Below are 12500 nucleotides of genomic sequence, written 5' to 3'. Positions count from 1 at the left end.
ACTCTGTACAACGACAGCTCAATGTGAAGAGCTGTGTTCATTAGGGATATACGAATATTGTCTTTTGTTTTGCGGCGCCATATTTGAAGTATTAACCACAACACAAAAGGACAGCCAGTTCAGAAACTCCTTGTCCATTCCATCTCGATCATACAAGAAGACATGCAAAGGCCTTTCGTTGATATTACGTACATAATGACACCTCTTCAATAACATGTGTGTGTGTGAGATTCACCATGGTCTAGGATCACGTGTTGGACTCGTGATCGACAGCTATTTCCCTCTCTGAAGAGAGTTCAGAACTCATATATGACGGATCTATGTGTAATGCTGTGACCTTACACGCGCACACACACCCAACTCCCCGCTGGAGCTGGAGCTGGAGTAACAACCCGCAGCGCAGCGATACTGAAATTATTTCAGCCCTGGGCGGGATTCAAACCCGGACCGCCGCAGTGGCAACCGGGAACTCTAACCACTGCGCCATGGACAAATAGAATAGCCTTGCGGTATCCAGGATAAAAGAAAAAATGACACTCAGCACGAAAGAGTTAATGTGGATTTTTTATATCCCTTTTGATACCTTGAAGGTGTCACAGAAATGAATAGAGTGCTAGGAATGCAAAGAAAAGTGTCGCTTGGCTTGGAAAGAATTGGTAAATGAATATTTTCATCCGCACCTCGTATCTCACGAGTAGTTGTCGCGGAGGCTTGTGTGTCTGGAGGTTCCCTGATGATGGATAAAATTCGTCTTACGTCAACTGGAACGAAATTACGGAATTCGTAACGGTGTCGTGTCTGTCCTAGTAGACTAGTGGTTCTCAACCTGGAGTTCGTGAACCTCCAGGTGGTTCTCGGGACGGTTTACAGGGATACATAGATGACTAGCGAAAGATTACTTAAACATTTAAATCGGCAGAGCAGAGAGAGAACATTGTACAATGTTTTTGATGTTAATGCTCATCTGATGAATGAATTCATTACAGTCCATTGCGGTAACATTGTATATTTGATTAGTTTTAATATATTACCATTCTATATTCTGTGTCAGGTTAATGGAGGTACGGGTCGATGGTCTGAGGACTCTCTGGGTACGCTAAGAACCCCTGGAGTGGACAGCTATGTCTCAAGCACTACCGTACAGAGCGGTACTTTTCCCTTGAAATTGACCACCGCCAGGCGATTTCATTCAACCCCGAAGCGCCTCCTCTATAAAAGAGTTGACTAGCATATACAGTTATGAGCAAAATTTTTCACCTACACAGTTTTTCACTATACAAATTCTTTGCCTGACAACTATTTTTTTTTTTTTTTTCAAGAAAATTACCTAAATATAAGCTGAATACTACATAGGAAAATATATCACCTACTCGACCAAAAATGATAATAATGATATTATTATTATTATTATTATTATTGTTGTTATTGTTATTATCATTATTTTATTATTTTACTATTATTCTATTATTATTAATATTATTATTATTATTGTTGTTGTTGTTGTTGTTGATGTTGTTGTTGTTGTTGACGTTGTGAAAACTGTAGAGTTGGTAAAAATTTTTGCTTCTGACTGTACCTCCGTAACTTTTTAGATGCAATATATGGTGACACTTGCAAACATTTACTAAGTAGAATTACCTGAAGATGGATACGGACTTGACAGACTGGCGTGACTAAACACAAACAGCCACAAATAAACAACAACCCACACCCTTGACATTCCTAGAAAGGTAATTAGCTCTGGAAGAGATCATTTTTCATGAGATAATCGCTAGACTAGCAAGCCATGAGCACGAGTTATCTAGTTGTCTGTTCTTAGTCTCTAGTATTTGGTATGTTTCTTTGCTAGTTATAAACGCTTCCTCGCACTTTGATTTTGAAAGTTTTAAGAATTTTGCTATGAAATAAAATCCAGACTTGTTATCTAATGAGTACCTCGGCGGTTCAAATACAATGTAAGTCAATGGAGGCGTACAAACACAATCGCGTAGGTTTTTTCCTCGACTCTGCGGTACCGCGCGATTCAAACCGCTAGTGTGAATAGGTCCTAGATGTAACTATGCATCACCTTAAAACCCAGCAAGGAATGGATATTTTCCAACATTGTGTAATGGTAATTGTTTGCTCAAGTTTCATAGACTGGTAACTCCGCAACCCCACAGTGGCCGGCAATGATCCTTGGACTCTCCCCTAGATATATCTAGGAAGAAACTTTGGACTGTCTTCTCTTTTGTATTAGATTAAGATTGTTTAAATGGCAGCTGCTCATAGTAGTGGTAGAAGGGGAGACGCCCCTAGTTGTCACCTCTCCTTATATCAAAGGGTAGAGAAAATATATTCAAAGATAAGAGAAAAAGATCTTAGGTCCAGTCGATGAACCGAATGTCAGCCCCTCGAGGCTGTACCTCCATTTGAAGGCGAGCGACGAGGACATGATTCTTACTGACATCCGTCTCATAGGACCATTGTTGGGACCTACAATGTTGTATCGAGGGCAGAAATTCACACAAACAGTTTTAAGCCCTGAAATGCATTAGAACCGAGGAGACAATTCTTAACCGTGTGCGAACCATGAAGACTAGACTGGCTCCTCACATCACGCCAATAGGTTTCCAACACACGCACGCACACACACACACACACACACACACACACACACACACACACACACACACACACACACACACACGCACTGGCGCAGTGGTGGCGATCGCGGCTGCCACTACGGTGGTCAGAGTTCAAATCCCGCCTAGGGATGAAATAATTTCAGTATCGCTGCGCTGCGAGTCTTTACTTCAACTCTCGTGGGCGCGGTGTGTGTGTGGGTGTGAGGTCACAGCATTACTCATATATTGGTCATATATGAGCTCGGAGCTCTTTATGGGAGCGTAATAGCTGTCGATTACGAGTCCAACACATGATCCAAGGCCATGTTAAATTACACACACGCACATTAGCAGTTACACAGAATATTGCCCTTAGGAGTTTTTGTAAGAGAAAACTAGCAGCGAGGGCGTTTGGTATATACTAACCATTATTACATATGCACAGCAGCTGATAAACGTTTGTGGATAAGTGATGCAAGAAAACTAAAAAGAATCTAATTCCTTATGACCGAGGTACCTGACTTCGAATAAGTACCAACCCTTCCAGACTTTTCGCAACCTTGGGGATCTTGAATATGAAAAAAGTTTTCTGTTTGATCGTTCTACTCCCTCTTACCTCCTCCCCCCCTCCCCCACCCGGCACCATCCATGGCCGACTCCTTTTTTTTTTTCTTTTTTCCTCTTTCGAAAAACAAAACAACATACTTGACGCATTGCAGCACTACGTCACTCTTCTGACGCATTGCGCCAACGAGCAATATGATATTCCACCCAATCCTGTCCATGTTAAGCCCTGCGAAATTATAAACACTTCACTTGACTGGGCATGTAATACCCTACACCCTCCTTCTCACCACTTGACGCAATGCACCATCATGCAGGGTCGTCATCATCCCACACAGGCAACTCTCCTTCCCCCTCTTCCTCTTTTTCTCCTCTACCCCACCCCCTTATTGCACACACACACACACAAACCCCACCCACGTCCCTGTCCCGTCCCCCTTCATTGCCCCGTCCCGTCCCTTGCTCCTTGCAAAAGCAAGCCCGGATTGTTATGGAAAAAGGAACATTGAGATTAAAAGTTTGAGACCTTTACATAAATAGTAGTAACATAGGTCCTCCCATTTGTTAGTCCTTCACATTTTCTATCCTTAACGGCCACATTCTTGCTCGTCGGTGCGTGATTTATTGCATCAAATATTCTTTCGATAGCTTAATCTCAATATGATCTATGTGTTTTTATAATCATTGGCTAATGGATCATTTTCGATATCCAAAATTTTTATCACTTTTGATTTTCAGGGAAAGAAAATTGTTTTGAAGTTATCAAAGCGATTACTACCGTCACTAATGAAGAGTTGATGCCGCACAGATGATGTGGTCATGTACATTTATTTTTAAAATATCTATCGTCTATCCAGTAATATAAAATTCAGATCACGGAAGAATGTATTACACATTAGGCAAAAGAGAAGAGTTTGATTTTGGATCGTTAAATTCAGAAGCTATGTCAGACTTTCTGATTATAACTGTTCCTCTTTATTTTCAATAACTTGAAATACTTCATAAATCTTTGATGGTACGTTCTCTGCGCAGAGCTTTCTTCAGAACGTCAAAGTGCGCATCATTAAAGGAGGAGGAACAGTGTAAACAAGTTCGATGGTGCATTCGTCCAGTTTGTCTGTTCTTTCCTTGTTTCAAGATTATTCCTATCGAGGTCACTAAGAAATACGGGATTCCAGTTGTTGTGAAAGACTTTGTATGACATCTCTACTTCCATAAACGTATGCTTGAGTATTTCATGCCTGTCGTTCAACCATACCTTACCTAAACCAACATGCTTCTAAGATTGATTCCTAAACAGATCTATTAAAAAAATTCTTTTTGTCCTTTGGGTTAATGCTGATATCATATAACTTACATTTGACAGACTGGGATGATGCAATTCAGGAAATTATGAAATTATTTTGTTGGAGTTTGGTTCCAGTTACCAATTACGAACGATTACAAAGGAGGAGTATGCCGACAGGAGAACTTTTGGTCCATAACTTGGTCGGATGCGAAAAAAATTTAATAATGATAATAAATGAATTAATAAGTAAAAATGATAATATAATAATAGATAAGATAAATAGGTGACGTTAAATAATAAACAAACAGGTAAATAGTAAATAATAATAAATTGACAGAAATAATAATAAATAATAATCGATCAAGTAATAATAAACCAACAGACAATAATAACAAACAAATAAACAAATTATATAAAGCAAATGGCAGGCATTACAGCACCTTGCTTAGGTGTTTATCTAAGCGAGTCTTAAAGCTTCGAACTGAACTACATTGCACTGCCTCTGCAGGAAGTTTATTCCATTTATTAACTGCACGGTTGGCGAAGTTGTTTCTACCCACTTCCAAATTAAATCTATTTCCTGACAGTTTGAGACTATTATGTCTTGTCAAATTCTCGTTCAATGTTCTGAAAGAGTTTGTATGAGTCTAATTGGATCATTTCTCTTGTTATGGTGGTTGTATTAATTTTTTATATGATTTTGTCTCTTTTATCTGTATTTGACCCAAAGAAACTAATGTTTCAAGAACTTCCATATCGCTTAACTATTCTCCATCTCCTTTATTCAATTCTTTGCTTTCTTAGACTCCTAGTCCACGGTTTTCTGCCTTCATCATTACATAAGTAACTTGATAAAATAGTACATTGAGTCTAGAATCTTATTTTCTATTCTTATTTTGTAGACTAGATTTACGCGATTTGCTTTCTATCTATTAAATGTTGTTATTGTTGTTGATTTGGATTGTAGATTACCAACGCTTCTGTTCTTGCGGACAATCGCGCCGCTGTCTCGCAGACCCGCGGAGGTAGGTTATATAAAATCATATTCCTCTTCCTTATAATGGCTTAATCTCTTATAAGTTTCTTTTGTACCTCGTCCCCATTAAAAATTCTAGACAACTTAAGGTGATAAAACAGTGTTCACAGCAGTAAGAGTACCTGAAACACCTCACAGAAATAATTACAGATAACAAGAGATAATTGAAGAAGAACTGTCAGCCCTCCGAAGTTCAAGTCACACGTTATCTTCGCCTTCTTCTTCCTTACCTGCGACCAAATAGAAGAGTCTTAGGATGTCAGCACTGGTTCCTTGGTGGACGAGGAAAGCTGTCACGTGATATCACATTTACCCCCCCACCCCCACCCCCTTTGCCTCATTTCCTGCACGAACTCCCCTTTACACACTGTTGCACCAACATCTATCAGAAGCAAACTGTGTCCATGTAGCTGAAGCTGTGTAGTGTATCTAACTATTACGATGTAACAGGATCAATTCGAACTCCTAAATTTTTATCCCGTGTGTCATCTTTGGTTCTAATTGAAACAACAACAAAACTAACCTCCTAAATTCTATTATTATAGACTATGCTTCTGTAAAACATCCTAGCGTACACCAGAGTATGAATACAAAGATTCTCAGTGTGCTTGTAAGATTACTTTAGTTAAGAGCATGACTCTTTGCTCAAGATATAAAAAGTAGATGTTCGGCTCTTTCAAATAGAAGAAACCGCTTGTGGTCATGTCTCTGTGATTCATGGTGTTCTATTTGCTTGTATGTATGTGTATAATTATATGATTATGTTTATAGATAAACACACGCACATGTGTATGCATATGCATATACATATGTATAGATATATGTATATGTACATGTATATGTATGCAATATGTGTATATGTAAATGTATATGTGTATTTGTATTCGTGTGTGTGTGTGTCTGTGTGTGTTTATGTTATTGGGTGTGCGTGCGCGTGTTCGCGTGCATGCATCTGCGTGTGTGTGTGTGTGTGTATTTACCACATTTTACCTAGATTTAGTATATAAGAAAATAGCAACGTTCATAGGGCCCTGTCTCTAAGTTGTACTCATGTGTATATAAGTGTGCGTGTGTTCCTATCTGTAAACCATGTGTGTAAATGTTACTATATTAAATAATTGTTATTACTATATCCTTACATCTAAAATCATATTACTATAAAAAATACAAACGAGGCAGGCACATACATGTATGCATAATTATCTTGATAAGAATCATTAAGAAAAATATGAAAAAAGCTAGAAAAAATTGTGTACATTTGTGTACAAATTGTGTTTATATATATATATATATATATATATATATATATATGATTATATAATTATATATATAATATATATATATATATATATATATATATATTATATGTTTGCGTGTGTGCGTATGTTATTGTAAGTTTGTGTGCGAGTAAGTTAATTGGTGTGTTTGTATGTGTGTATGTCTGCGTGCATGTGCGTTGTGCGTGCGTGTGTGTGTGTGTGTGTTTATACATATATATTAACATTTTCAGCAATGCAAGTAGCAAGATGCAAAAATAAAAAAAAAGTAGTAGCAGCCACAGCGATCATTCCATGCACCTTCATCGCTTTGCATTTTTTCTCTCCTTTTTTTCCTTCTTTCTCTTTCACCTCGGACCTCACCTCCTTGACCTCTTCTTGGTGCTTGTTCTGTTTTTTTTTTTTTTTTTTTTTTGTCTCTCTCTTAATCTCGAAGTCTTCGGTGTTTGGGGCTTAATAACTCCGCCCCTTTACCCTCAACCTCTGCACCACCATCTCCTCCACCACCCCCTCCACTTTCATTCCATTCTCATGATTAGGTTAGCCATAGCTGAGGAGGTAGTCACGTGATGTGAAAGAGAAAGAACTGACGAGAAATGATGAAAATAAAGGAGAGAAAAAATACTGGATGTGGTTGTTGGGGAATTTGTCGTACCATTAATAGTAGTTTTGGTATCAAGAGCAGTGATAATGGTAGTAGTAATATCAGAGCTGTTTGTAGCATTAATGGTAATTATGATATAATCGTAATCACGATGAAATGACTAATCTTAAACTGCAAAAACACTAATATTTGTAGTGATAAAAAATAATATAACTAATTGTTATGATGAGGATGTTGGCAGTGAATACCTCACTGAACATGATAATCGTAAATATAATAAGAATATTTATGGAACTAATAAGTACAAAAAAAAACGTAAACCTAATAGAAATAAGAATATATTGTGTAAACATAAATAATAATAAAAATGATGATAGTGATGATAATGGTTATCATGAATATTGTTATGATCCCTATGATTGTTGTGATGATTATATTGATGATAGTTATAAGTGTTGTGATTATAATGTTTTGAGAATGACGGAGAGAAGAATGAAAGGGTTATAGAAAAATATGACATTAAGATATTGAAAGAGTACTTGGGTTAGATCTTTTTCTATGATATGTCTGACTAAGGGAGAGTTATAGTGAAATGAATAGTGATATTGTTTAATGTGTACCTACAGGAAATGAATGTACTGATGGACTGGAGGATTGCATGATTATCTCTAATGTACAAATAAGAAAAGAGACACGCATGAATGTAATAGTTTTAGAAGGATCAGTCTTTAAAGTGTTGTCGGTTAGGAATATGGGATAGTGTTAATTGAAAGACTTAGGGAAGGAAAAGAGAAAGAAAATGTAGACCAGTACAGAGGAGTTAGGAAAGGAATAGGATGTATAGATCAATATTTTTTAGCAAGACAAATATATGAGTTTTTTTGGCATAGGGTAAAGAAGTCCTTTGGGCTTTCATGGATTTTGAAAAGACATATGATAGGGCTGACAACAGGAAGGTGTTCTTAAATGTGTTGCAGCTGTATAGGATAAGAGAATTTTGCTAATAACGGTAAAAAGCTCTACTACGTGTGTAGTAGAGCTTGTTTGAGGGTCGAGAATGAAGAGGTGAAAGTGGGACTGTGCCAGATTTGTGTAATATCACTATGGTTGTTCAACCTGTATATGTATGTATATAGTTGGTGAGAGTGGATGGAATTGGGAGGTGTAACCATTGTTTGCGAATGATACTGCACATATGGGTGAGGGTGGATTGAAGCAGATGATGGTGGAATATGGGAGGATGTGCAAGAGAAGGAAGCCGAAAGTTAATGTTGTCAAAAGAAAGATATGTACAAGGGGTGAGGGTTATGTTGGGTTAGAAGTGAATTTAAAAGGAGAGAGGGAAGGGGAATTGGAGAGGTTTAAACATTTGGGGTACCGTATAGCAGTTAATGGAGAAGTGACGGTTGTGATGGTAGTAGTGGTTGTGATGGTGGTGGCGGTGATGGTGTTGGTGTTGGTGGTAGTACTGGTGGTGGTGGTGGTGACGATAATGGTAATTATTCATTAATGGTGTTGGTGGTGATGGTGATGATAATGAAGTTGGTGGTGATGATGATGATGGTAATGACAATGATGATAAAAATAATGATGAGAATATGGATAATAATTATCACAATAATAGCAATGATTGCTATCGCCCTCATCATCATTTATCATCTTTATCATATTCACGTATGCAGAAAAAAATCGAAATTGGCATAACTTTAAAAAATAACACAAAACGTTAGCATGATCACATAATAAAGATAGATGACAAAAATGACAGTGACATTAAAATAACCAGAACAGCATGACAAAGAAAAAAAAATAATGCATCCGTAACAATAAAACTGAGTATGATGATGCTGATAAATCAACAACGGCAATAGTAATAATAATGGTAATAATAGTAATAGTAATATTAATGATTATATCTAGTATTCAAATCAGAAACTCACCAATGTCTGGGCAGCGTTCTGGTGCTGTAAGAAGAATTATTTAGTAGAGCGACTGTGCCTTCACAAGGGTGAATAACATTAAACAACAAAAAATAACAACAATTACAACAGTGATGTTGCCAAGTCTACTACAACCCCCTAGGACAGGACAAGAGAGAGAGAGGGGGGTGGGGGATAGAAGGGAGGGACTGAGTAAGAAATGACACCACCAACGAGGAGTAAGATGTACTGGAGGGAGAAGGGAGGGAGGGAGGGGAAGGGACGGGAAGGATACTTGGAGGGCGAAGCACCAGTAAGGAGGGACACTCTTGAAACCTCTTCAGATCTTCCTCTTGCTTGCCTTTTCCTACCTCTTCTCTTTATCTCTTTCAAGCCATAAGAGCCTTTGGATTGTTTTGAGCCCAGCTCTACAAACCGTTCTTATTAATCCTCTTGGTTGACTTAAACAAAAGACAATCAATATAAGAGGAAAAAAAATGTTAAGAGTGGTCCCGAATCAATGCTTTATGTCGAACAAAATTGGGGCTCTTTCTTCTGAGCCGGAAATCAAGTGTCTTTAACTGGTCAAGAAAAAAAAATAAGAAAAGGAGTTCCGTCTTATGGAGACCTCTCAAATTTTCTATTTTTATATAAAAGAGGATAGATGCTCTCCTCATCCCTGAGGCCTGTCGAAGGGAGAGGAGCGAAAGGTCAGGGCAGCACAGGGAGTGGCAAAAAGAGATGAGAGACAAAGACGTCTCAAACGATTTCCCTTTAGTGACTCCTCGCCCCCTGGCCCGGGTAAGATTTTGTCCAAGACGTTTTGGTCCGCTCCATCCAGCAGTCGGAAGTGTCTTTGGCAGTCTCGTAAAGGGGTGCTGGGTTGAATGGTTGGCTGGTGGTTTGGTTTGTTGGTTGGTTGGTAGGTTGGTGGATGTAAGGTTTGGTTGATTAGTTTATGTCTAGGTGTGTTGGTTGGTTGGGTTGTAGTTTGGTATGGTTTTCTTTGGGTTGGTTTGATTGGTTGGTATGTTGGTTAATGTATTCTTTGGCTTTCACATATCGCTGTTCAGCTAGAGCAGTTCCACCAATTATAGCAGTAGCGCATGTGCTGGACATGGGTAGCCGTGTATGCATGGAGTTGGCCACCCACTTATAAGGGGGAAAAAGGCCTTTTTGTGTATATATGAGGTCTGGTTAGGGTAGGGTAGGGGTTGCTGTCGATGGCGTGGGAATCAAACAAGAAAAGCAGTGAAAATAATCACAGCATTTAAATCATATTACATTTACAAAACAAGCAGTATCAGAAGTGTATATCAACAGCAGCAGTAGCAGCTTTAATAGTGTAAAGAATAGTAATAATGATAGTAAAAGCACTTTTAATTGTTTCAGCGGTAGCAGTCATAGTGTTAGGGTGCGTGTAATAGATAAACAATGCTAGAATAACAGTAATAGTAATAGGAATAATAAGAGAGTGAAAGTAATAGTAGAAGAGAATAGTCATAATCTTAGTGGCAAAAGCAGTACTATTATCAGTGGCAATGGTAACAATTATGGCGGTAATAGCATTATCAATAGTAGATGCAGTAGTAGAAATAGCGGTGGCTTTGGTATTTGAAACAGTACCACCAGTAGTAATAGTAATAGTGATCTTAGATTAGAAGTATTATTCATAGTTACAGTAGCAGCAGCGACAGTATTAGTGATAGTAGTAGTAGCAGTAATAGTAGTAATAATAGTAGCAGCAGTAGTAGTAGTAATAATAACAGCAGTAGCATCAGCAGCAGCAGTAGTAGTAGTAGTAGTAATTTTAATAGTATAATAGTGGTAGTAGTAGTAGAGTAGCAGTATTAGTAGAGTAGCAGTATTAGTAGGTATAGTAATAGTAGCAGTAAAATGAAATAGCAACAGAAGCAAATGGGAGTGTTAGAAATAGCAGTTGTATTAGAAATATCAATTGTGTTAGATTTAGCAGCTGCAAACGTTAAAAGATAGTGACAGAAGACACTGACATTTGCAATGGCAACAAGAATCGTAGTCATACGCGAAACCACTAAATAGCCAGGATAGTGGTGAATACTAGTTGTCTTAAAAGGATTAGTCAGGCGAGTCGTAGTATTGTTGTTGAAGTCAGAATAGTAATACAAAGGTCAGTGGTTGTAACTACTAACAGTAGTCTTTATGCAAATAGAAGCAGGTTTAGGTATAAGTGGAATTTGTTGTGGTGAGGTAGTCAGAATAGATGTATATTGCAAAAGAATGTTCAAGAGCTGTTATTGAACGTTCATACTCTCAAGAGTTTAGTCTTTTTGCGGCAAAGGCCAAAGCATTAGAAAATGAGAAGTGATGATATTTTTTGAATGAGCAATTTTAGTGATAATGTAACGGAAAATAGGATGCAACATAAGCTACATTGCACACATTTCCAGCTTAAACAATACAGCTTGAGTTAAAACATCCATTTGCTATTTCCTGTATTAGCATTGAGCCTGAGGAAAGCGTAATGTAGTCTTGTGAAGCGTCGATATGCTATTAGAGGGTAAATCATAAAGAGAGTCAATAGACAATCATCCTTCATGTTGTGAAAGGTGACAACAAAACCTTGAATAAAAATCTAAAGGTCCTAGACTAGACCTTTTAGCCTAGAATCTGATTCTTAAAAAAATTAAATAATGTGGTGTATTCCAGAATAAATTGTCCAAATTTCACATTTTCGTAACAGAGAGGCTCTTTCCATATATTTTCGATAATCTGACGATCTTTAAGCTGAATGAAGTCTTCTAGAATCAGTCAGAGCAGTATTTGAAAAGTGCCACACAGCTGGAAAAGTTACTAACCAGCTGCCATGTGCAGAACGAACTGTCTCAGTTTTTGATACAAGTTGCGTCACCGAAGGAAGAAAGTCTGGTCTTCAAGACCCTGGGTGGCCGAAGAAAGTAGGTCATGCAAAAGGAAAGCTTAGTCTTGAAGCTAAGTTTAGTTAACTTCCTTCGGACCAGAGATTTAGCCTCCAAAATGAGTTATATTGCCCGGTGAGACAGAAGCCAAAATGACATCTTTCTATGCACCAAAATGGCCGAAGAGCCCACGAGAGATGGACTTGGATCTCAGCATCTGGATTGAAGGACAGCTGCTCCGCCAAGATTTGTTGGTAGACATTAGTCCATCATTCCAGATCTAAGCGATTTCCAGCCCTTTGCACTCTT

The 12500-nt window shown here is 38.0% G+C and overlaps 1 protein-coding gene across 6 annotated transcripts in view; it reads right to left on the bottom strand.

Moving 5' to 3' along the window:
• LOC143021713 (sodium/potassium/calcium exchanger Nckx30C-like) overlaps positions 1-12500 on the bottom strand; it is a 542467-nt gene that overhangs the window by 192728 nt on the left and 337239 nt on the right. The window contains exon 3 of one of the 6 annotated variants that reach the window (XM_076179383.1): positions 9316-9339. The exons of the other annotated variants lie outside the window; for them this stretch is intronic. Coding sequence (XP_076035498.1) covers positions 9316-9339 — 24 coding nt within the window. The remainder of the gene's footprint in view (positions 1-9315; positions 9340-12500) is intronic. 6 annotated transcript variants of the gene reach the window in all.

This window comes from Oratosquilla oratoria, chromosome 42, assembly GCF_046742065.1.
Source record: "Oratosquilla oratoria isolate Oo_2021 chromosome 42, ASM4674206v1, whole genome shotgun sequence".
Taxonomy (NCBI): domain Eukaryota; kingdom Metazoa; phylum Arthropoda; class Malacostraca; order Stomatopoda; family Squillidae; genus Oratosquilla; species Oratosquilla oratoria.
The sequence above is the reverse complement of the archived record's forward strand: the minus strand, read 5'-3'. Positions and strand labels throughout refer to the sequence as shown.